This window comes from Artibeus jamaicensis, unplaced genomic scaffold (assembly GCF_021234435.1).
Source record: "Artibeus jamaicensis isolate MK-2021 breed Jamaican fruit bat unplaced genomic scaffold, CSHL_Jam_final scaffold_1964, whole genome shotgun sequence".
Taxonomy (NCBI): Eukaryota; Metazoa; Chordata; class Mammalia; order Chiroptera; family Phyllostomidae; genus Artibeus; species Artibeus jamaicensis.
The window spans coordinates 6,721,760-6,745,778 of NW_026522030.1; the positions used below are offsets into that span (position 1 = coordinate 6,721,760).

At 49.1% G+C, this 24,019-nt stretch overlaps 1 protein-coding gene across 4 annotated transcripts in view; it reads left to right on the forward strand.

The window, feature by feature from the left end:
- The first annotated feature begins 2,337 nt into the window (after positions 1-2,337).
- Positions 2,338-24,019, forward strand: part of WHRN (whirlin) — a 76,659-nt gene continuing 54,977 nt past the window's right edge. For all 4 annotated transcript variants that reach the window (XM_037139466.2, XM_037139467.2, XM_037139468.2 and 1 more), the window contains exon 1: positions 2,338-3,721. In XM_037139466.2, the coding sequence (XP_036995361.2) occupies positions 3,104-3,721 (618 nt within the window). In that variant the 5' untranslated portion in view covers positions 2,338-3,103. The remainder of the gene's footprint in view (positions 3,722-24,019) is intronic.

Below are 24,019 nucleotides of genomic sequence, written 5' to 3' on the forward strand. Positions count from 1 at the left end.
CCCAGACATCTTGGATTTCCAAGACCTTATTTCTGAACAGCAAGCACATCTTCAGACATGAACTAGGATTCTTGAGGTTTGAACAGTTACACTCTGCCGCTCATCTAGGGGACATGCTGCAAACCAATAGAAAGATGGTCATGCAAGATGGATGGAAGAAATGCCAAGAGTCCTTTCACCATGCTCTTAAATTTGTCTACCCTCCCAAATTGGGCCTCTATGAAATTAAACAATAGCAAGGCATCCTAGATGGTCTCTGATGTTTGCAGAGGAAAGCTTTTTTCTCCTAAGACTTGTGTGCAAGGTAGTTTCTATGGCCTAAAGCAAAATACCTTCTTGCAAACATTTTTTTTTTTTTTTGCATAGAAATAAAATGTTGGGAATGGGGATGCTAGCTCCTGGGATGCATTTATCAAGCCAATCACAGTAATTATAATCAGAACACAAACTAAGTGAAAGCTGAGCATGAAAATACATTTGCAGTAAACCTGAACTGCATACAATTAAGCCCTGCTGGGTGGCATTTTGAAGTATGCCATTAATATATTTTGGGGGTGAGCAGATTGATTTTTTTTCTTAAATATCTTTTGCTGCTTGCATCAAAGGCTCCAACAGCAGTTAAGAAGGAGGAAGAAGGCCACACATTATTAACTGCTAAACTTAGGGCTCTAAGACAGATGTCCAGAGGTAGCTTAATTGGCTAACACACCTCGTCAAATATGTTCACTGGACATTAATTTAACGTAGGTCTGGCTTAGGAAAGTGAGGAAGAGAATTGAGGATTTAGGGGGAATAATATACCGTCAATTCTTGGTCTCAGTTTTTGGAAAGTGCTAAGCTAACAGTGTTTAAAATCCTTTCATGATCTCCCCATTGTGTTAAAAGAAAGTCCTGTCCCCTTAGGGGCTTCCTGATTCAGATGTCACCTCTTTGACTGTGAAGTCCTTACCATTTTCTGCTCCCCTAAACCTGGGCTCTCTCAGGCATTATAACACTTAGCATACTGGTTTTTAACTTTATTTATTTATGTGCATGGCTGTTCTCCCCTGCTAGACTGTGACCTCCTTGGGGTCAGAGATTACATCTTTTTAATCGGGGTCTCCAGCACGCGGAGCACATGACCCAGTATAGAAGCTCCTCCATGGTTGGAAAATGTTGCATGAAGAGCAATTAAATAAGTGAAAGAATGAGTGGAAGAATGAGGGCTGCATCCTTCGGGGTCCCGCTCTAACCAACTTTTTCCAAAGACACCCCATCTCTCGCTTCCCCAGACAGAAGTCAGATGGTTCTGCAATGGCAATTCCAGAATATTTTAAGGGAAACTATAGCTTTCTATAGGAGACTTAAGTGAGGCACTTTGGGTTGGAGAGGTGTGTGAGGTGTGTGTGTATAGGGGGGGTACTACTGGCTCCTTTGAAAGTCACCCTTGAGTAAAAGCACAGGCCCTCACTGAGATTGTATTTAGGGGAGAGAGATGGGAGGCAAGACACTATGTGCCACACCTTGGAGTATCTTCCCATGATGTGTTGGGATGGGAAGGCGCAGAATATTTATCTCCACCCCATTTCCTATATATTTTTTTAAATTTCGAGATAATTGTAGATTTACATGTGGTTGTAAGAAATAATACGTAGACATTGCATTACCCTTCACCCAGTTTCCCCCAGTGTTATAAGATCACAACCAACCTGAACAATGACTTTGATACAATCCTTCCACCTTATTCAGATTTCATCAGCTTTATATGCATGCATTTCCGTGTGTGTGCACGCGTCTGCATTGTGCACACTTGATGTTTCTGAAAACGGTTTTCTGGCCTACGGGAGGCTAGAAAAGGGTCCAGTCTGATGCATCCTTGCAGAGGAGTTGGCTCCCACAGGCACCAGTATATACTAGTATACATCTTTTGAATACAGTAGGTATCCAACAACCGTCCCCATAAACACTTGAACTTGCATGTCAGTGCGTGCAAGAGGAGAGCGCATGTTTAAGGTAGGAAACTGAGACGGAGACATTCGATATTTTAGAAGCAAAAAGTTGGCTATTTTCCGCCACAATTGTTAATTTAGCTACCTGGCTAATTGCTTCACAGAGATCCTGATGCACATGCTTCCATCGCGGAAGAGACGTTTTTGAGGTTCACTCTCCGCTGGAAAATTGAAGAGGGTTCACAGTACCCCGGGAGCTCCTCCCAACCCTACTCCCACTTTCACCCCTTTTTCCCTGGGGCTGGACTGTTTCACCCCGTCTCCAGGCAACCGCCCAGCGCGAGGTGGGACGTCATTTCCTGAAAAGCCCGCGGGGAAGGGGGGTAAAGGGGAGGGGTAAGGGGGCGGGGCCAAAGCTGGGGAGGCGAAGGCGACGGCGTCGGAACTCGCTTGAGGATCGGCCCCCAGGAGGCTCAACAGTTCGCAAAGTGTGGGCTCGCGGCCCCAAGGCTACGTCTGTGCCCGGAAGGTGCAGGAGCGCAGGGGTCCCCGGGCTGCTGCATCCCGGGACTGCCCTGGACATGCCCCGCACCCCCTGCTGGACGCCCGCGGTGCTCCACCGGCTGCGGTTTGGGGGGCTCTGTGACTAGAGCGCCCCCATCCCAACTTATGATTTTGGGGTCCCCCAGCCCTAGAGGAACGGGCGGCTTGGCTGGGGGAGCCCCGGGCGCGGTGTGACGGGGCGGTCAGCTGTGCTGCGCCCCCCACTCCAGCCACCCGTCGTCTCTATGCCCTGAAGAATGTAACTGCTTTCTCTGCGACCTCCCGGCTCCAGCCACCAACTCCTTGTCATCCAGGATCCCATCGCCGTCTCCGCCCTGCCCGGACTCAAGCCGCCGTCTCTGCGCCTCGCGGACTCCAGTTTCACGACCCCCTCCATCTTCGCGCGCCCGAGAGTCTAGCAGCGATCTCTGCGATACCCCAGGACTCAGACACTGTTTCCGCACCCCCAAACCCGAACTCCAGAGGCCGTCTTCTTGCCCCCCGCCCCGCCCCCAAACCTAGACTCCAGCCACGATCTCCGCGCTCCGCGGATCCAGCTGTCGCGCCGGTGCCCGCTGGTGCTGCAGCTGCCCCACCGAGCGCCCCAAGTCCGCCCGACCCTCGGCGGGGAGATGAACGCGCAGCTGGACGGCCTGTCGGTGAGCTCGTCCTCCACCGGCTCTCTGGGTTCGGCGGCCGGGGCGGGCGGCGGAGGGAACACGGGGCTGCGACTACTGTCTGCAAACGTGCGCCAGCTGCACCAGGCGCTGACCGCGCTGCTGAGCGAGCCGGAGCGGGAGCAGTTCACTCATTGCCTGAACGCGTACCACGCGCGCCGCAACGTCTTCGACCTGGTGAGCACCCTGCGCGTGCTGCTGGACAGCCCGGTCAAGCGGCGCCTGCTGCCCATGCTGCGTCTGGTCATCCCGCGCTCGGACCAGCTGCTCTTCGACCAGTACACCGCCGAGGGCCTCTACCTGCCCGCCACCGCCCCCTACAGGCAGCCCTCCTGGGGCGGCCCCGACAGCGCGGGGCCCGGGGAGGTGCGCCTGGTTAGCCTGAGGCGTGCCAAGGCACACGAGGGCTTGGGCTTCAGCATCCGCGGGGGCTCGGAGCATGGCGTGGGCATCTATGTATCCCTGGTGGAGCCAGGCTCTCTGGCTGAGAAGGAAGGGCTGCGAGTCGGGGACCAGATTCTGCGTGTCAACGACAAATCCCTGTCCCGGGTGACCCACGCTGAGGCCGTCAAGGTAGGGTCTGGTTTGGGGGATGAGTTCGGGTCAGAGTGGCGAAACAATTTATGGTGGCAGTAGCTCCATTCTGTGTATCCTTACGCAAATCACTTGACCTTTCCGGGCTCCATTTTTCTTACAAATGTTTCTTTAAAAGAGGAACATTTAGTCTATTGAGCAAATAGATGTGATACCCCCCAACGGGATATTGTGATGGGCCCTGCCTTCCTTGGTCATAAAGGCTCGTGTGTGGGAGACAGACCTTAGCAAATACTCAGCAAATGTGTGATCACAAAGTGTGAAAAAGGTTGTGGATTCTTATGAGCATTAAAAGAGGTAAAGTCTCTGCTGGCATATGGTTAGCAATCAGCAGGTGCCTTCTGCTTCTGCTGTTACTCTTATTCTGGAGGCTTTTGCCCCTGAAGGAAAGTTTTGTTAGCTCCTAGTGGCCCGAGGAGGCCGTTTCTGGTAATCTGCGGAGCTCTGCCTAACCCTACTGCTTATGGAACAGGCTGTACAAACCCAGGGTGAGTAATTTGTCCTCTCTGAACCTCTAGTTCTCCACTTGGGAAATGGGGCACCAGGACCCAATAAGATTCCCTAACCTTGTTGGAAATGAGGCTTCTCCCTGAATGTCAAAAGCAAATGCCCCTCCTCACGGGACAGTAGTTGTACTTTTTGTGTCACTTGAGAAAGATAACCTTATGACAGCAAGCTGCTAGGAATTTAACCATGCTGTTTAAAGGAATGCCTGTGTTTGCTAATCTCATGCCAAGGGCTTTTGAAAACCAGCTGGAGGATGAGATGAGTAGTGTTGGTCTCTGTGTGGAGTCAAAGATCCTTTGCAGTCATCCACACACACCCCCTTTTTGTGCAAGAAGTGAAGAGTTTGGGGGGAAAGGAGCAAAATGAGATTCTGCTTCTGCAGGGAAAATGCTTCCTAGGGGTTTGGTCTGGCCTGTGACCCAGTTTCTCATCACCCTGCCCCTTGACCCTGCCTCTGGTCCTCCTCAGTGCACGTGTTTTGAACTCCAACCCAGGGCCTGCTGGCTGCTGGGAAACCGTTAGGCAGCCGAGGTCCAGGGCTACTTCCTGTGTGTCCTGCAGTGACCTGTGGCCAGGTTCATCTTGAGCCCACTTCCTGACTATTCACCTGGGACGTGACCATCTGATCTCTGACCTTGGCTTCCCTTATTTCCTCCCCAACCCATCTGCCTTGACGGGAGGCCCCTGAGGATTTTGGAAACTTACTTATTTGTTGCTTCTGGCAGAAGGCTGATCAGTTTATATTGTTGGGGGTATGGGTGCAGTGGACAAAGCTCTTTGTGGATTCCTGTGCACCTATTCCCACTCTCGGCTTCCTCCCCCCACGTTAATCTTTTTCCTTTAGCTGACATTCCATATATGTGTAAAGAGATAATCCATTAGCCTTTGGCCGAAACAGGTCTGGAGTTCCCAGATGATAAATTTATACTCGAAAGATACTTGGCCCAAACGGTCACTTAGAAACATGGATTCCATTTCAGTGGCAGTTAAAAAAGACGTGGGTAACTTAATTATCACAAGGCGATAGACTTTGAGAAGGCCTCAGGTAACTCGGACATTAAGAACACAGACCCTCCCTTTAATTCACACCCGAGCTCAGCCATGCCTATAAGGCTGGGGCTGCTTGGCTGAGAGTTTCAGTTCCGGCCCCTTACATTTCAGCGGTTCCCTTGGCTGCGCACCTTCTGTGTGAACCTCCGGAACTACACCAAGGTGCTGTTGCTCTGACTCACAGGAGCACCAGGCCTTACCTTTGTTTATTTGTTTACTCTTGTTGCTTCCAGAGTAAAACCTAAACTCTCCATGGCATTGTTTTTGAAGCCTCAGACCGAATCCTTGCCAGAGGGAAAGGTTGATAGGGGCAGAACTGACTTTGGGTGGGGCCCCGCCTGTGTGAGCTGAGCAGCCCCCGGGTCCCTGTCACTTTTCCTACGGAGGCACCGCTAAGGCAGACTGAGCTGTCTCAGGAGTGCTCGTCTTCCTGCCAGTGCAGACACATAACCTGCCCGGAGGGGGCCCATCTGGACCCTCCAGAAGCAACAGGCAAAATGAGTACGGCTTTGTGTCACCTTAACTCCAGGGAGAAAGGGGGACAGACTTTCCGTGGGTGGAATTTAAAACGGAGGAGGCGGGACCTGTCTCCTGTGGCCTCCCAGAGAGCCTCCGCCTTGAGGTTACGGGTTGGGCAGGCAGTTTCAGGGACTGTTTAGAAGAACACCTGGAGCTGTTGACACGTTTCCACAAAATTAAGGGTATTCAGTCCCCCGATGGAAAGCCAAAAGAAGCCTGGCTTCTCCTCTAGGTACAGACTACCCTTCACCAGGATTTCCACTCCCAGCCCCTCTTTAAGCTAGAGCGTTGGGGCCCCTTGTCAGGGGTTTCATGGTGGAGGTGCATTCCTGATAATGAACTTCAGGCGTCACTCAGATGTCACCGGTGTTTCTGCTTGTATCTTTCTTTATGCTCCAGGACACCACACTGCATTTAGTAGATGTGTTTTCCTCTTCTTCAATTTTATTCTATTTGTTTATAGCTGTCCTTCTGTATCTATGGGGGATTGGGTCTAGGACCTTTCCACAGATACCAGAATCTGAGGATGCCCAACTCCCTTAGTCGATTAAAGAAAAAATTTTTTAATTTAAGTATCATTGGTATACAATATTATATTAAATTAGTTTCATATGTACAATATAGACCTTTGGTATTTTTATAACCTTACAGTGTGATCACTCCACTAATTCTAGCAATCACCTAGCAAATGTATTGCAGTATTATTGCCTGTATCCCCCCTCACCTTTTTCATCTACCCTCCATCCCTCCCCCTCCGGTAACCATCCCTTTGGTCTGTGTTTCTGTAAGTCTGTTTTCTTATCTTCCGCTTCTGCATCTGAGGATAGGGAGGGCTGACTGCTTGTTTGTTTGTTTGTTTACTAATTTTGCTTCCTCCTCCAGCCTTATTGGGCATACCTGAAAAATAAAAACTGTGTATATTTAAGGCATACACCGTGATGATTTGATATACCTATACAGTGTAAAATGATCACCATAATCAAGCTGATGAACATATCCATCACTTTACAGTTACTTTTGTGCTGAGAACATTTAAGATGTACTCTGAGCAAATTTCCAAGTATACAATGTGAAATTGTTCACTATTGCATTAGTTAACTGTGAGTTAGAACTTACTTATTTTATAACCGAAGGTTTGTGTCCTTCGGCCAGCAACTCCTCAATTCTCCCACCTCCTGGCTCCTGGCAACCTCTGCCCTATCCTCTACTCCCGTGATTCAGCTTTTTTAAATGCCACATGTAAGTGAGATTACACAATGTTTGTTTTTCTGTATCTGGCTGATCTAACTTAGCATAATGCACTCTAGGTTCATCCATGTTGTCACAAAAATACAGAATTTTCTTTTTTGTGGCTGAATAATATTCCATTACACACACACACACACACACACACACACACCACAGTTACTTTGTCCATTCATCTGTCAGTAGACACCTAGGCTGTTTCCATGTTTTAGCTGTCAAGCTTAGCTCTTAAGGAGATATGTTTTTCATCTTAAAATCTTTATTTTCTTCTGCGGGTAGGAAGAAGCAGGGGATGGGGAGACCCTCTGAGCTTCCCAAAGGAGAGATTAATTGTGTCTGTGTAATAAAAAGAAAATTAAATTGTAGGAATCAAGTTACTTAAGAGTTTATGAGTCAGAGAGAGTCACCTCGTCCCAGTGAACAGAAGAGGTGGAACGAAGTGTTTTCTGCTGGTCTCTCTGACAAGTTGAACGTCCGTCGTTAGCCAGGCCAGTTCAGGGAAGATGTATCCTGTTTCAGGGGGGCTCCCATCCCTCTCTCGGAGCCTGTTTGCTAAACCAGCAGCGACAGGTCCAGATAACGCAAGCCAGTTGCTATTTGCGATTACATTGAAATTTTTGATTTTGGGGAAAAAAATCTATCTTGAATGAACAGGAGCCAAACTAATAATAATAAAATAGGAGACCTTTCAAAGGTTTTCTGCCAAAAATGCTTGACAAATTGGCCAAGTGGTCCAGGGACCAGGGATGTTTCATTGGGCTCTGCTGCAAACCTACTGTGTGACCTTGGGCCAGTCACTGACCCTCTCTGTGGCCAGGGTGGGTGGGCCAGGGGCTGCCCAAGGCCCCTCTCAGCTCAGACAATCGGTGATCTGCTCCAATCTGCTCCATAAGTGCTGCATAGAAGGCATTTAGAATATCTAATGCAATGTTTTCTTGTTCTTTTGGAATTGCTTTTGTTCCAGGCAGAGTAAAGAAGGTTGGCTAAGGCTTGGGGGATGAGAATCTTGGCACTCCATGTAGCCTCCTACTAAATCAGGAAATTGATGGGTCACACACTGTACCCATGAGAACTGGCCTGCTGCCCCTCGACCCAAGAGCACCAACCCTCGTGCCACTCCAGGGTAAATGAGAAAATGACAGTAGGGTCATGGCGTGCACCGCGCTAAGAGCACTCAAATCCAAATTCACTTTCCCACTTGCTTTCTGAGTCCCTGATTCTGCAGGTAGCAGGTACTGCTGGGAGGTATGTATATTTGAGCGTTTCATCTCGATAAAAATTAAATGGCTTCATGATGGTCTCTGCCTCCCCCTGGGTACATCCAAGGAACATTTTAGGATTTGAAACACGCCAGCTGTTAAAAACAGTGGCCAGCCCTTTCACTTGGCATTGTCAAATCCTCCTTCGTTTTGTACAATAACATGGAAAGAACCTGTCCATATTAATATGCTGTTGTAGTTGGTCTGGTATGTCCTAAATGACACATTTGTCATTTCTCCATGGCACGTGGTTAGCTGAAGCCATTACAAATTATTAACCGGTTCCAACTTTGTATCTGAAATGCAGCCCCCCCACCCCCTCCCTCGGTGCCATTCCTGTATTCCGGCTCGGAAACCGTGGGTAATGCGCTCACGAGTATGCATGGACTTTCCTCTGGCTCTGCACTCTGTCTTGAGTCCTGCAGGTCCTGCCAGCAGTGACAGGTTGAAAGCGCACTATTAACAAACCCTTTGTTGAATAGATGTTGGGCGCTGGACCCGGAGTGTGACATCGAGAGGGTCCATTTCTTTCATTTAGTTGTGTCTTTTTGGCTGAAGCTGATCCTTGAGGTTGTAGAAAATGCTGATGCTCTTGCAGAACAAAAATCCTTTCAATTGGTTACTTACTATTCAAGCCAAAGAAGCATTTTGTAAGGTGGAAGAGAATGCCTGTATTTTTTTAAGAGTCGATGTTTTCATAGTAGAAGATTCCTGCCTTCTGACTTTAAGATGGGCATGAGAGGAATATTGAATCACTCCAGTGCTGGCTTCTGGTTTTCTTGTCACCCCCGCCCCCCTCCTGACAAACCCAGCGTTGTTTATTACCTGCCATGGAGTCATCATTTGGATGGAGCTGCAGAGATAAGTATGGGCCTTTAACCCCTGACCAATGGGATTTTGTGTGTGTTGTTGCTTCCCACCTCCGCCTGCCTTCAGCCACACAGCACGCAGCCTGTACGCACCTGTCAAGAGCATGCAGCTCCTCACGTGCCTGTTTGTTCATGCTCATGGCGCATGTGCATCTCCTCCGAGTCATAATATCCGGCTCGGACCCTCAAAGGGCTTTGCACTGAAGCAGGCGTCCATGATTGCACTCCAACTGGCTTTCCAGCAAGGTTCTATGGTGACGTGGGACTTCACTGCTCCAGGACCCCAGGCTGGTGCCCAGCGAGGACCAGAGACTGATCAGAGGGATGGCATTTAATGGATAGAGGTGGCTGGAGGCTGAAATATGAGTCTTTTAAAATTGATCAATTTTCTTCCTTTATTACCCTCTCCACCCCCTCCCCAAGCAAGAAGCTGTTATTAACACCGAGCCCATTTGGTCTCCTAATTGTGCTCCAGGGTTGGGGCCGTGCTTGAGATGACTGTGCCGCAGGCAGTTCCACTTTACTTTTATAACATGGCAGGTGGGAAGGGGGAAGGGTGCAGGGAGCCGGAGTCGGGCCTCCATTTGTTTCCTGTGCATCCCGGTGCCAGCTGCAGGGGGCAGTGCCCTGAGGCCAGCGCATTCATGTTTGACCTTTGCTTTACTGGGACTCCACTGGGAAGAGAGGAGGCTGATGTTAGTGAGGGCCTACTGTGTGCCAGGTGCTTTCTCCCTCCCAGGGGAGGCAGGGAGGTGAGAAGGGTCCTGCTCATGGATGTGAAATTGCCTAGCCTAGGTTCACCATTGGGATGAGGAAGTAGGTGGTTCTTCCACCTCACCTCCTTGTGGGAACCCAGCCCCAGTGGGTTTTTTTGTTTGTTTTTTGTTTTTGTTAGATAGCCAGCCTCCTGGAAGACAATGACAGCTCCCTGCTGGAAGGCAGGCCACTGTCACTATTTGCGCCTGACATCTCAGGGCCTTTAAAGAACCGTTCAAAGGCTTCATTTTACTAAGGGGGAGTCTGATGCCCACGCATCAAGGGAAAGTGGCCTGTGTTAGCCCAGCCAGTTGTCGTGCAGAGCCGTTTGCCCATTCATGCTCTGAGCAGCACTGACCACAGCTGCCCGAGGCTGGAGGCTGAGTTGAATGGTACAGACCCCCAACCTAGGGGAGACCTAGGGGAGCCATGCGGGTGGCCACAGGACATCCACTGTTTTAAGTGCTGTGACATCTGCGTGCCTCCACGGCCCTGCCTCCCGCTCTGCGCCACCCCTCACCCCCTGCCCCGTCCCCTTATTCTGCTTCAGTTTCCTTCAGTGCGTTTGCCTAGGATGGTTCGCTGTGTTTATCATCCGCCTTCCCCACAACAAGTGAACTCTGAGAACAGAGATCTGGTCTGCACCGCTCACTGACGTACCCCAGTCCCACCTCAGTGCCTGGCACAGAGTAGGTGCTTTGATAACTAAACAAGTATTTGTCAAATGAATGGCATGATCCTGCTTCCCAGTGCGGTGTGGTGAGTTCAGGGCGCCTTGGTTCCTGAGTGTGACATCTGAACAAACATCTGTGTGTTGCAGCGTAGTGGGTGCTGGACAGGAAGATCGAGGAAAAGCCGTAGGACCCATTTTATGCTTTACCACGAAGCTGGCTGTGTGGCTGTGGACACATCACATGACATCTCTAAACTCAGTCTTCAGAACTATGAAATGGGCATAGCTGCCCCCCACCTGCCTCCTTCTGGGGATGGCTATGGCAATCTAATGATATAATAGGTGTAAAAAATGTGGTAAATAGGAAACCCTCTGCTACTATAGTTGACTATTGAACAGTGTGGTTTGAACCATGCAGGTCCATTTATACATGGATTTTTCAGTTGACCCACGCAGTGCAAACCGGCATTGTTGAAGTGCCAGCCGGTGGCTGGGAATCCGAGTTTGCAGAGGGCCAACTTAAGTTACATTTGGACTTCTGCATGGCTGCATGGGCATCTGTGCCCCTAACCCCCACATTGTTCAGGGCCAACTGTATTTCAGTGAAAGGTTTTAAAAAATGATATCTGTGGGCCTTTTTCATCCTCTGCAGTCCAACGTCACCCCACGACACCCCTTTGGCTATTTCATTTGTCACTTTGCCCTTAATTTTAAAACCGCATTTCTAGAAGTGGGTTATTTACAAAGCCAGACTGTGCCTGTGATTCCAAAATAAATCGTTTATGCATTCTAAAGCAATCAACGAACCAATTTCGGGTGAGGTGTATCTTCTGGCTTTTGGTTTTAAAAGCAACAACGACCACACCATTCAGGTTTCAAGAAACCCCAGCATTTTTCAGGGAAAGGCCAAGTTCCCGCTCATCACTTGTGTGTTTAAAAACTGCTTTATTCTCTCCCAAGAATGCATACGTGGGGTTTTTTTTTCCCTTCTTTTTCAGTCCCAGCCCTCTTGCCTCCTTTGAGACTTTATGTTCCGTCTGCTAAATTGGCTGCGGTTTTGCTTCATCTGGCAGCCAGTCTCGTGGTTATGCTTCCTCTGTACCTGAGTTTTCGTGATGTCAGCGTCCTCCCACTTTGAATGCAAGGCAAATGTCCCAGCCTCCACAAGCAAGTCCCTAGATGTGCTCTCTGCCGGGTTCTGAAGCTGCAAGCTTCCCGGTGGGAGGAAGGCAGTGAAGTGGCATCAGAAGGGGCATTTCCAAAGACCTAGGGGTTGGGGCCTTCACAAATGCAGCTTAACTGAGAATTACCAAGGCCCAGGCAAGTCTTAACCACACTGGAGTGTGGGAAGCACTGCCTTCCCCTAGAACCCACTTGCCTTTCCCCATGTATCCACGTAGACTGGGCCAGAGGCTCAGACTTCCCCTGTCCTCGTCCTTAGCTGTTTTGGAGTGTGAGCCCAGATGTGCAAGGTCAGCTAACATGCTGGAAACTCAAGGGAAGGGAGGTCTGTACTCAAGAGGTGAGAGATGGCTTTTTGGAGATGGACCTGAGTTCATCGGACAGTGTACTTGGCTATGACCTTGAGCAAGCTCCTTTTGCCTCTCTGTGACTCAGACGCTCACAAATGGTTCTTGTTGCCATTGCACATCCAAAGGTTGAAAAGTAGGGCCACGGAGGTCCCTGCAAGTACTGTAATGAAAACTGTTATCGACTACATTCACTTGGCTTTGCAAGTCTTGTGTCTGCTTAGTTGAAAATAAAAGTGCCATCGGAAGAACATACGGGGATGCAGAGCCCTCGTGACCCATCGTAGTGGTTTGAATTGCAGAGTCATTTACTAAATGTAGTTGATATTCCCGTGTACCTGGAGTTCCTTTAAAAATGTCTCCTGTCTGGTTTTGGTATCTGCATTTTCATTGTGCAGCAGTGATCGAGCCCAGCTGTGGGATGGAGTTGTGTGTCCTCGCTGCCCTTAAACGTGTGTGAGGCGAGACAGACCCGTGGCCCAGAGGCCAGTGTGTGACGCCTTGTCCTGGGTCGGCTGCCTCCCCAACCTGGTGTCCCAGCGTCCCTCCTTGAGGGGCTCCCCAGGGGCCCTGACGAAGAGGGCCAGAAGGTGGCGGTTTCTAGAACCCATCGAAGCAGTGAATGCAGGTAGAAGTGGTGACCTGGCAACACGGGTATCTGCACCGGAAAAAGGCCCCGTAGGTGACCGGGACCGTGTCTGACGTGGTGGGCTAGGCTTCGTTAGAGGTTTCTGACTAAGGAAGGAAAAGTGGTCCAGCTTTCTGCAGTTTCCCTCCCATGTAGGTGGGGAAGCTTCTCCCCTAAGTCCCTGGGGAAGCAAGGGTTTTTCTTCTGCATTTCTGGCACCGGATAGAGGGCGTGGCGCCCATTGTTGTGACTGGACCTCGCGTGACCTTTACCCTTTTCTTTCTCTCTCCTTTTGCCCCCCTACCCTTTCTTCTCGGGGCTCCTGAACCTTTCCCAGAGTTCTCCCAACCCTTCTGAACAGTCTCCTGCTTCCAAGAGTCCTTCCATTCCTCTGCTGGGAAGGTCAGGACGTTCAGATGGCCCTCAGACACCCCAAGTGTCGAATATCTTCACCCATCTTCTAGCCGTATTGTTTTTGAACAGGATCTGTGCCTGCTTTGGGTGTCTTTATTTTTTTTTTTTAATTTCCATTTTCAACTCTTGTTTAGTGTTAGGAACAATCTTTATTTGCCCCGAGAGTCTTGGCTCATGGCTGACCCTCTGGACCGCCACCGTGGACATTTCCCAAGTCGGTAACCTTGACCTGCTGCTCGTCCCCATGGCCTCCCTACTGGGGATCTGGTGAGGTTAGACCCTCCAGGCTTAGCCTCTCCCCAGCACATCTCAGACCACACTTCCCTCCTCTCTGCAATCCTTGCTGTCAAGTACAGCGCCCTCCTCACTGTCTGTCTGTCTCTCGTCTGTCTGGCTTATCTGCCCACCAGTTCATTCCACACCCTGGAGGCAGGGCTAACATTTTAAATCTGTGTCTGATCAAACCGTGCCCTGCCTACTGTCTTGCTCTGGAGCTGGGGCCCTGCAGGACAGAGGCCGAGCCCCTTAACTGCACTTGGCTAGACAAGCAACACACCGTCCTCAGAAACGAGGCTTTATTTCTCTCCAGCCATAGACACCTGCAGCCCAGTGGGGACTGGCCCCAGGGCGTCCTCCCAGCAGACCTTCCTTGTACCTGCAGATGGGGCAGCTGGCAGCCTTCTCTTCTCCCTCTCAGCTCCCTCCGCGGGGTGGTCTGCCTGACACAGATACTGCCTGTGTCCTCGTGTTTTCTAGGGTTGCTCCTTGGATGATAATACTTTTGTATTGAGGGCTTGCAGTGAGGCAGACACCGTTTTCAGTACTCTCTCTGTATAAACTCATTTAAACTGCGCCACGGCCCTTCGGGATGTGAGGGAGGTACCACTTTTACTGCTTCTTGTTGCAAAATTGCAAAGAGTTTTCACTTGCCTGTTGTCAGGAAAATGGAAAGTGGCAGAAGTTTTGTTGACTTGAGGGAATGTGTCCATCACCCCAACCGATACCCTGCTCCGCCGCTTGGTACCTGCAGGGCCTTGAACAAGCCTCTGAACGTCTCTGATTCTCAGAGTCCTCTTCCAAAGAATTGTAAAGAGAATAACAGTCAAATGACGGGCAAGTTACTTAACTTCTCTGCTTAATTTCTTCATCTCTAAAATAAGGGTGCTCATGCGCACTGTGTTAAAGCCCTGGGTGCATCTGTTAATCTGCACATTGGATCATTACCACTCCGTTCAAATCACCGCGTTGGTGTCTGTTTTCCTGCTGGATGGTGCTCTCCCTGGTCTAAAATGCGTACCACACAAGATGTTTACATGCTTGTGATGCCGAGCACACTGATAAACGTGTCCACCAGGGAGGGTCTTCCCTGCTAGGGCTTCTTGTGAATCCCCCACAGGGTCCCCAGGGAGAGGAAGAGGAAACCCATTGGGGGAAGGGCTGGTGACCAGCCACCAGCCCACAGGTGGGAGATCTGATTTGAACCCAGGTCTTCCTGAGTCGGGAGCATGTGCTCATTGTCACTGTTCTAAAGAAGCTGGGTGTACAACCCAGCGTGGTGCTGGCCAGAGCCCGAGTTCAGTAAACGTACGTGTCTTCTTTGATTTTTATCCTTATGGCCATTTGATGAGAAGAGCCACAAGGCAACCTCACAACCCAGGCCACGGCTGCCCCGCCCTTTCCCGGGAGAGCTCTTTGCACTTTACTGACTAGACTTCTGATACACAGTGGCACTGGGCACTCTTTCTTGGCCTTTGCCCCCTCCTTTTTCCTCTCTTATTTCTCTGATCGTGCCCTGACCTTTGTCAGAATGTTATTTTGCGTGTTGTCTGTGGAAACTCACTAAATAGATAACTGTGACCTCAAGTCCACCCCCATTAGGATAGACTTGTACTGATGAAACCCTGTCATTGAGTGGTGGAGTCGCTGAATCTGTCCACATGTGTGCACAGAATGAGAGCAGGGTCTCCAGGGCCTCGTGTGAAAGGTTGGTGGGCATCAACCCCTCCCAGACGGGGCAAATGGAGGGCCATTGCGTCTGGTTTGCAGGAACCATGAGGAGTAGTGGAGGCAGCCCAGACTTTTAAAATAAAGTCTGTGTGCGTGTGTATGTTTGAACGACTAAGATATATTAGTTCGATTGAGAAAACTTAGAAACCCCAGAAAAACACAAAGGAAGAAAAACAAAAATCATTGATAATCTCCTGCCCTCAAAAATAACCACTGTCGGTCGGTTTGCTTCCTGTCTTTCAAGCCCCCTGCGTGCCTGCGTGCGTGGGTCTCCACCCTTCTGAACCTGGACACGAGTCTGTTCCTTTCACCCAACAGTGTATCGAGGCTGTTTTCCCACCTCCACAAACAACTCCAGAACATGATTCTCAAAGATTGTATAGTGTGTCACTGCATAGAGGCGCACGATTTATTTAACTAGTTTTTTCTCATCGAACTCTTGGTTTTTCACATCGTCCGTGTTGCTGCTGTAAACATCCTTGCACACAAATCTTCAAGCCTCTCTCTAATCATTCCGTGGGCTGTCTTTCTGCAGGTGGCATTGGCTCAGGGGATAGACCGGTGTTTTAAGGCTTTGGTAACTGTTGCCGAACTGCTCTGGGGGAGGAGTTTCGTTTTTACACCGGCCCTCCTACCAACTTTAGTAGTGTATGAGAAACCTCATTTTTCCCCAGCCTCAGCAACACTGAATATTATACTTCCTTTTCATTTTTGCCATTCTGACAGACAAAAAAGTACCCTATTTTAATTTGTATAATTTAAATAAAGAAGTAGAACTCCTTTGCATGTTTATTGCTTGTGTAGCTGTGTATACATACACATGATGTATAAAATATATAACGTCTATAATATTATATATTATAACATCATTATAACATGTATATAATGTACGTAATATCTATAACACATTCATTTATTTTTGGTCTATACCTTATTGCTGCCCTATGCCCATTTAATCACAAGGGCTGTACATTTCCATGTCATCAGTCAAATCTATCGGCCTTTTAAGTGTTGGTGATTCATCCACCTTGAATTAGGATTCTTCAGTCTGAGGGTGCGTTCAGGTGGAAGCCTGTCTATCCCCTTGTTAACTGAGCGTGCACGGGAAGTGATGAGTGGCGGGCATGGAGGGTCAGTGGGGAGAAACGCCCCATCCGTGCATCAGCTCATGGCCGAGAAAGTGGCATTGACAGGAACGGGTTTTCCTGATGGATGGCTGTGCTGCAGACATTGATTCCAGCGAACAAAGCAGTCCATTGCAAAACCATCGGGGTTCATCTTAGATAACTGTATTTAAAACTCCTAGAATCATGTTAGTTTTTCTCCAAAAAAAAAAGAGAAATGAATAAAGAGACGAAATTTAAGAGAACATTTGTAAAGGAATTTACTTACATTATAAGAGACTGAAAGGCAAGCTCCCTGGGTAATTGAAGAATTACATTACAAAGGAATCGATATCTTTCTGGAATTTGCTTTGTCCTCTTCTCCGGAGCTGTTTTGCAAAGGGATGGTGGCTCTGTCACTCCTTGCAGACTCCTCTCAGCGCTCTCCCCAAGGACAGCATTTTTCCCTCTTATTGATCCTTCACGTTTTTCCTTTTAGCACAACTTGGACTTGTGGAGACATTTAGGAGCCAAGATCCTAGGAAGCGGGGGCTTTGCCCATCCCAGCCACCGGCGCTGCCAGCAACGGAGCAAACGTTTCCTCCTGTGTCTTCACACGGAGCCTTTGGGGAAGGTCAAACTCAAAGAAAAGAGAGTGGAGGGAATGAACTTCTGATTTTTTTAAAATCTACTTTATCAGGCCCCAAGGAAAGGCAAATTTAAACGGCATTACAGAAAACTGAAAAGGGGAAGAGGAGATGCCAGAATTCCCACCTGCCCCAGGTGTGGTCCCTTCCCTGGCCACCTCCCCTGGCCTCTACTTAGCCCTGTGCCTCGAGTTTGGGCCCATCGCCTGCTTCTGAGCATGCATCGTGGTGGTGTTTCATGAGCCTCTGTCGATCTGTGTTTCAGGGAACGGGCCTTGGATGGGCTCACACAGCTGCGCTGCCTCCCTGTCGCTGCCCCCTGGGGTCCAGCAGCTCAGGGAGGTGAAGTGGGCCACAAAGAGTCGTACTTTGGGATATACGCATCGAGTTCTTACCACGCCAGTACCTGCTTATGTCGACATGCCAGGAGAAGAGAGACTAACGATTTGTGGACTTTTGTTTAATGGGATGTTTACAGATGACCTGTGTTCTCAGAGCAAAGTTATTAGCAGCAAAGGATTTCTGGGGAGTGGAGGGTGACAGGCAGAATGGGAAAGCCGAGCTGTTGCCCAGGTGTCCATGAAAAGGACCTCTGCCTCCAGCTCCAGTCATTCATCCACTCGGCAGTTGTTTTATTGAGCATCTCTTTTGTGATTGGTTTGTTTTAGCACCCTTTTCAAGCTCAACACAGTCTACTTACCAATTGTTAATATATTTATAATAAACTTATATTTAAGTGGAACTATGAGCTTTCTAGCAACCCAGGCAAAAAGGGAATGAATATATTATTGGTGAATACTATAGATAAATGAATACTATAGAACTTACTGATACTTCAAGAGAGGTAAAATTCCTCACTGGCATCCAGTGGAAGGCAGTGACTTTCAGGAGGAAGGTTATTTCAATTGCATTTCTTTACCGTCCCTTGTTTTATGTGGAATCATCCACGATCTCTTACCTTTCGTATTTTTGGCTACATCTGTGACCAAATCAGAAGAATGACCTGCCTTCTCTGTCCATTGAGAAAGATGTAAATAAAATAATCACCATGTAAGTATATTGAGATGTGTTCTTTCCTGGACAGTGAGCAGCAGGAGCAAATAGCTCAGAGCACTGGGTGCTGTAAGAAAGGTCAGGGATGGGGAGGATATGGGGCTGACGAGACAGCACGGCCAGCTGCGTAGGCCTGAGATGTGCTGTGAGGGGTTTGCACTTTATGTCAGTAGCCATGGGAGACTTTGGGGCAGGGAAGGGACAGGGCCCACTTGCATCTTAAGAGGACACTCGGGCTGCCCTGCAGAGACTGATTTTGGAGTCTGGGAGGCTGTTGCAGTTTGTGGTCCCTCTAAAAGGTCATTAATGCAGATAAAACTGTGGTGCAGAGGGGAGGAGCTCTGCAGACAGAGGGCTAACTAGGGTTTACTTTCTCACGACGTTGTAAGATGCCACTGGAGCAGAGAGTGCACATCACCAGTTTCCGCCTTCCCTCCAAGTGGGGCTGAATGGGGAGGGTCTTTCCAGCCACGGGGCTGCCCATGGTGCCAGCTCAGGGTTCGGGAGTCCATAGCTCTCATTTGTTTACAGCCCCATGTTCCCCCTCAGGCTCCCTCCTTGTCCATCTTGTGAGCGGAAGTCTTAGAGTTGGCCTTGTGTCCTCCAAACCCCCTCGAACCGCTGGTTGGAAAGGCATGAGTTTGCACAGTCACATCCAAGCCCCGCTTCTTATTTGTGACCTTGCATAAGACCCTCCACTCCTAGACTCTCTGAGCTTACCTGGGCAGTGGGAAGAATAAACCATGTGGTCTCTCTGTAACGTTGCTGCTACCAGTAACGTTAACCGTCGTTTACTGGGCCCCTCCCATGTGCCTAGCCCAGTGCAAGACGCTTTGTATTTGTTACAGAACCTTCCTCCTCATTCTGTCTGTGTGACAACCCCATAAGGGGAGGCGTTAGTGGCTCTATTTAACAGGTGAGAAAGTTAAGGGCCCAGACGACTCCAGTAACTGTCGGAATTCTCACTGCTGGGAAGAGGTGAAGCTTTGTTTGGAATAGCTTTCTGGTGAGAGTACCTTCCACTGAAAAACTTTCAGGGGGTCCTCACCCTAAAGCACCTTTACGTTTATGTGTTTTGTAACATAGCTTCTTTACGGAGCTATTTATGGAGCCCGCATATGAAGAACGCATATGCAGAGTGGATACCTACACCAGAATAACTTTGCACTAGGAAAAGATTATTGGAAAGCCCTCACCCTGTCCTGTCCACAGCTTCCGCAGATGGGGGAATTCAGGCCCTCTGTAGGCCCAGATGGCACAGTGCTGCCCCCTGCATGTGGTTATAGAAACTACAACACTGGGAGACCTGGTTACTTAAAAAAAAACTCACAGTGCCCTGCCTCAGGAATTCCACCGTTCTCTGAACTAGAGAATTAGATGCACGTGTGCTCCAAGATGCAGAACACTGTTTGTGCTGGCCAAAAAAATGAGGACCATCCTAAATGACCGACCGTAGGGGAGTGGGAAAATCAGTGGGGGCTCACCTCTGCCAGGGGTTGTGATGTACAGAAAGAGAGGAGCTTAATGTCATTGAGTTGGTGAGGAAAGATCCTCCAAATACATGTCTTAGCCAGAAAAAAAGGCGATGGAAATGTTAAGTGTGAGTCGATTTCTGTAAACATCAGACAGTAGCTTCATATATGTATATCCACGGAACAAGGAAGGAGGGACAAGCACCAAAATGCAGCAGTGCCTACCCTGGAGGGTGGGTTGGGACCCCCACTCTGCATTCCCTGTCATAATAATATCTAAACCGTGTAGCTCTTACCTGTGTTCTGGCCCTAAACGTTTTATGTATGTTGACTGATTCAATCCTCACAACCACCCTGTGAGATAATGATGCTGTTATCTGATGCCTGGGAAACTGAGGCAAAGATGGGTTAAGTACTTTGCTAAGGTTGCGGTTGGCAGGGGTGGAGCCGGGGTGAGAATCCCTGTACCCAGCTCCAGAGCTGTGGCTCCTAAGCACCCCCTCTTCTGCTTCTCTCTCCAAATCCCATGTGTGTCTGAGGTGTGTGTGTTCCCATGAGTGAGGGGACGCACAGGACGGCGACCTAGGGCTGCCTGAGTCCTGGTCGACTGCGCAGCTCTTTCCGTGGCCTCATTTGAACAGATTCCCGGGTGCCACCTGACATATAGAAAGCTCAGTAAATAACTTGTTGAATGATTTAATGAAGAAGTGGGTGAATGGATGAGAAGAAGCAGGTGGAGTTACGGAGAAAACAATATGCAATGTGCCTCAAGGAACTTGTCGTCTTAGAGACGGGATGCATGAAAGCGATGCAGATCCTGCAGTATGGACAGCAACAAAAATATAGAAGTGTGCTGAGTATTCTCGGAGAAGGAGAGTCGGCCACAATCTAGGAAGGCTTCCTGGAGGTGGCGGGAGAGGGGCTGAACGTGAGGTGGGGCCGAATATGATATGAGGAAGTGTGGATTAAAGAAAAGAAGGGCATTTATGAACATGAGGAAAGTCGAGAGGGAGAAGCTCGAGTCGTCTATGTATTATTTGCGTCCATGCGAATCGGAGGGTTAGAGAGTGTCTAGAGCTAGTGCTTGGGGAGACGGAGCAGCCAGACTCAGAAACTAAATCCGCGTGCATTTAGTACCTACTATGTGCCAGGTACCAGGGGTGTCCAGACTTTTGGCGTCTCTGGGCCACACTGGGAGAAGAAGAGTTGTCTCAGGCCACACGTGAAACACAAACACTAATGAGAACTGATGAGAAGAAAACATTTTAAATAAATTTACGATTTTGTGTTGGGCCACATTCATAGCCATCCTGGGCCTCATGCGGCCTGCGTGCTGTGGGTTGGACACCCCCGACAGCGGTTTACTCCACCTTAATTATCCTCACAGCAGTTGCATTTAAAATTGTGTTCGGAGATGGCTGACATACAACATTATATTAGTTTCAGGAGTATAATATAGTGATCAGGTGTTTATATCGCTACGGTAAGTCTATACCCATTGGCACCATCCACAGTTATGACAATATTATTGACTAGATTCCCTGTGCTGTACTTTACATCCCCATGACTGTCTTTATAACTGGCGGTTTGTACTTCTCAATCCCGTTTTGCCCATTCGTACAACTCTCCTCCTTCTGGCAACCATCAGTTTGTTCTCTGCATCTCTGAGTTTTTCCTATAGTGTTTTTCTCATTTTTTTAGGTTCCACATATAAATGAAATCATATGATATTTGTCTCTCTCTGTCTGACATATTTCACTTAGCATAATACCCTTCAGGTCCATCCATATTGTCGGGAATGGCAAGATGTTGTTCTCCTTTTTTAGGGCTAAGTAATATTTCACTATATATATATATGTATATATATACACTATATATATAGTATATATATACATATAGTTGCTATATATATATGTATATAGTATATATATAGTTGCTCCTAGAAACAACCTAGGAGCTGATCGATAGATGAATGGATAAAGAAGTGTTGCTTCTATATCCTGGCTATTGTAAATAATGCATGGCAATTGTGTTTTAATTGGCAGAAATAAGCATAAATAGGTGATTTGCTCTGTGTCACACAGCAAGTAAACAGCAGGGCCCAAATTGGTGCCCAGCGTGTCTGGATCCGAAGCCCCAGGGAAACCGGGTGGGGTCAGGAAGAGCAGGTGTGCCTCATCCCTTCCTCCCTTCCCTATTGTCAACCTGGGTCTCCGGACAGCTCTGCTTCCTGAGGCTGAGCATCTGTGTTCCCAAGAAGAGAAAAGCTTGTTCCCTGAGGTCTGTGCCCTGAAATAAGCTGCATGACTCAACGTTAGTGTCCTTACTCAAGATTCCTCCAGAATACTTCTTGGGCATGTGCCCCTCAGGACAACAGTCTGGTAATCTTGCAACCTTGTGGTCTACTTGGTGCTTGCACTTGGGTGCATGTTTTTGAACACAGGAGCGTGTGCACATCTGAGTGTTAACACACACCTCTAGTCCCCCAGCACCATGGCCCTCTCCAGCCTTTGTCGGTCTGCTGCTAAGCAGAGAGTCATGTCAGCCTGCTCTATGATTTCTAGACTAAGCTCCGAAGAGCTGAGTGAGGCAGATTTGCCTCTTGAGAGCATTAATCCAAGTAGCAAGTTGTTAAGTCTGAAAACATGCACATATAATTTAAGTTTTTGTAATCATAATGTTCTGCCTGCATAGTCATCTGGTGATGGATAGTATCTTAGCTGTGCCATCTGCTAGGTCAGATGGAGACTTCTGTGATCTGACTTGTTGGAATGCCCATAAGTCCCTAGGTCGAGTTTCATCAGTAAACACATGATTAAAAGCACAAGAGCATAGCGCTCTGATGACCACTCTGCCTGCAGTGAGTTCTTTATAGAGCTTATGTTTTTTCTTTTTAGCCACAGCTCATTGAATTCTTACGTGAGAGGCACTGTGCTAATTGGGCTCCTCTACCTAAAGAAGGAATGGAATTATGATCTTCATTTTGTAGGAGAGAACCAGAGAGGTTCAGTAACTTGCATGGGGTGGCACAGCTCATGAGCAATGGATTCAGGAGACTGGCTGATTCTGCAGGTTGCCACAGCGGGAGAGGAGCATGGATGGCGGAAAGTCTCCAACATGCACAGGCGGAGCATGGGGGTTGCTCAGGTTTACCACCTGTAGGCAGCTGCTTACAAAGAGCAGGGCCTCTCAGTACAGTCTGATTGGAAGGGCATCTCCCCGGCTGCCAGGTCCCTAAAAGGGGCCTCCACTGTTGATGATGGTGCTGAGCTGGCGTGTGCATCCCGCCACGCCTGACATGCTCCATCTGCCCTTACTTTCTTGGCCCCTCCCAGCTGATGAGGAACCTCAGAGCCCCCAGGTTCAAGATCTGGTTGAAGACCTTGTAGAAACCCAGCCAGCACAGTTCTGAGTGCTCACTCCTTAAATGGGGGAAATTGAGAATGGTCTGCCCGGAGTCTATCCCTACATGTGCTAGTGCCCTGACCTCTTTGCTGCCACGACCTGTGGCCATCACGTGTGTCAATAAAGCCTTTCTTTCTAAATGCAGCCACAAACCAGTAGACGTTGGAGTTTAACCTGGGGCCGGACCTCTGCAATCTGTGCGTCCAGCCTGCTTGCTCACTGACAGTTGGCAAAACTGAGGCCCAGCGAGAGGAAGCTGTAGCCTTAGGTCACCAAGCAAGCCAGTGGCACAACGAGGACATGTCTATGTCGGTGCATCTCAGCCAGAGCACTTCCTAGTTGTCCTGCTGCCCGAGGCTGCTTGCTGCAGAGGCTCGCTCTGGTGAGCGAGGCCACTAGTCCTTCTGAGGACGATGCACCTGTGGGTGAGAACTTCGTGATCCCCGATGGCCTGAGCCTCGGGAGTCAAGGTGGCTGTGGGTGTGGGCGTGGAAAGCTGGTGGAAGGGTTGCCCGAGGAGAATGCAGTAGCCAGCTCTTTTTAGGAATTATCTCCTCTGTTGAGTGACACCGTTTAAAATAAGCAAGGCGTTGTCTGTAAATATGGAGACAAGAGGCCAATCAGAAGGCATAAACTGACCCCGGAGACCATCCTACCTCCTTGCCTCACCCGAAGGACACGCACGTTCCTGAGGGGCTGGAGCCCTTCCACAGCCTTCAGAAGGCCACTGCACCAAGACGGTGTTTGTTCCGAGAGCCTGTCCCAGGAATCTTATTTCTCTTCAGTTTTACCAGAAAAATAAACAAGGTGCCAGTGGGTGATGCTATTCTTTCTTTCAAGACCCACGGAAAGCCCGCATTTATTCCCCATCCCCCAAAGCCAGCATCAGAGGTTCCGGAATGGTTGAAGTTGCAGTGAGCATCAGATTTTCTGGTTCCATAGGCTTGCGATGGGGAAACACATACGGGGGTGGGGGCAGGGGACTGGCCCAGGGCTGGCCTCCTGTGTCCTTGGCTGTGCCTCTCAGAGCTGTGCCCTCTCTGTCCTTCCCATTTCAGGTTTCTGGGGCCCCGTCCTGTAAGATACTGGGGCCAAGCAGCTCGTGGGAGACTCGGTGACCTCCCACGCCCTCTCCAGCACC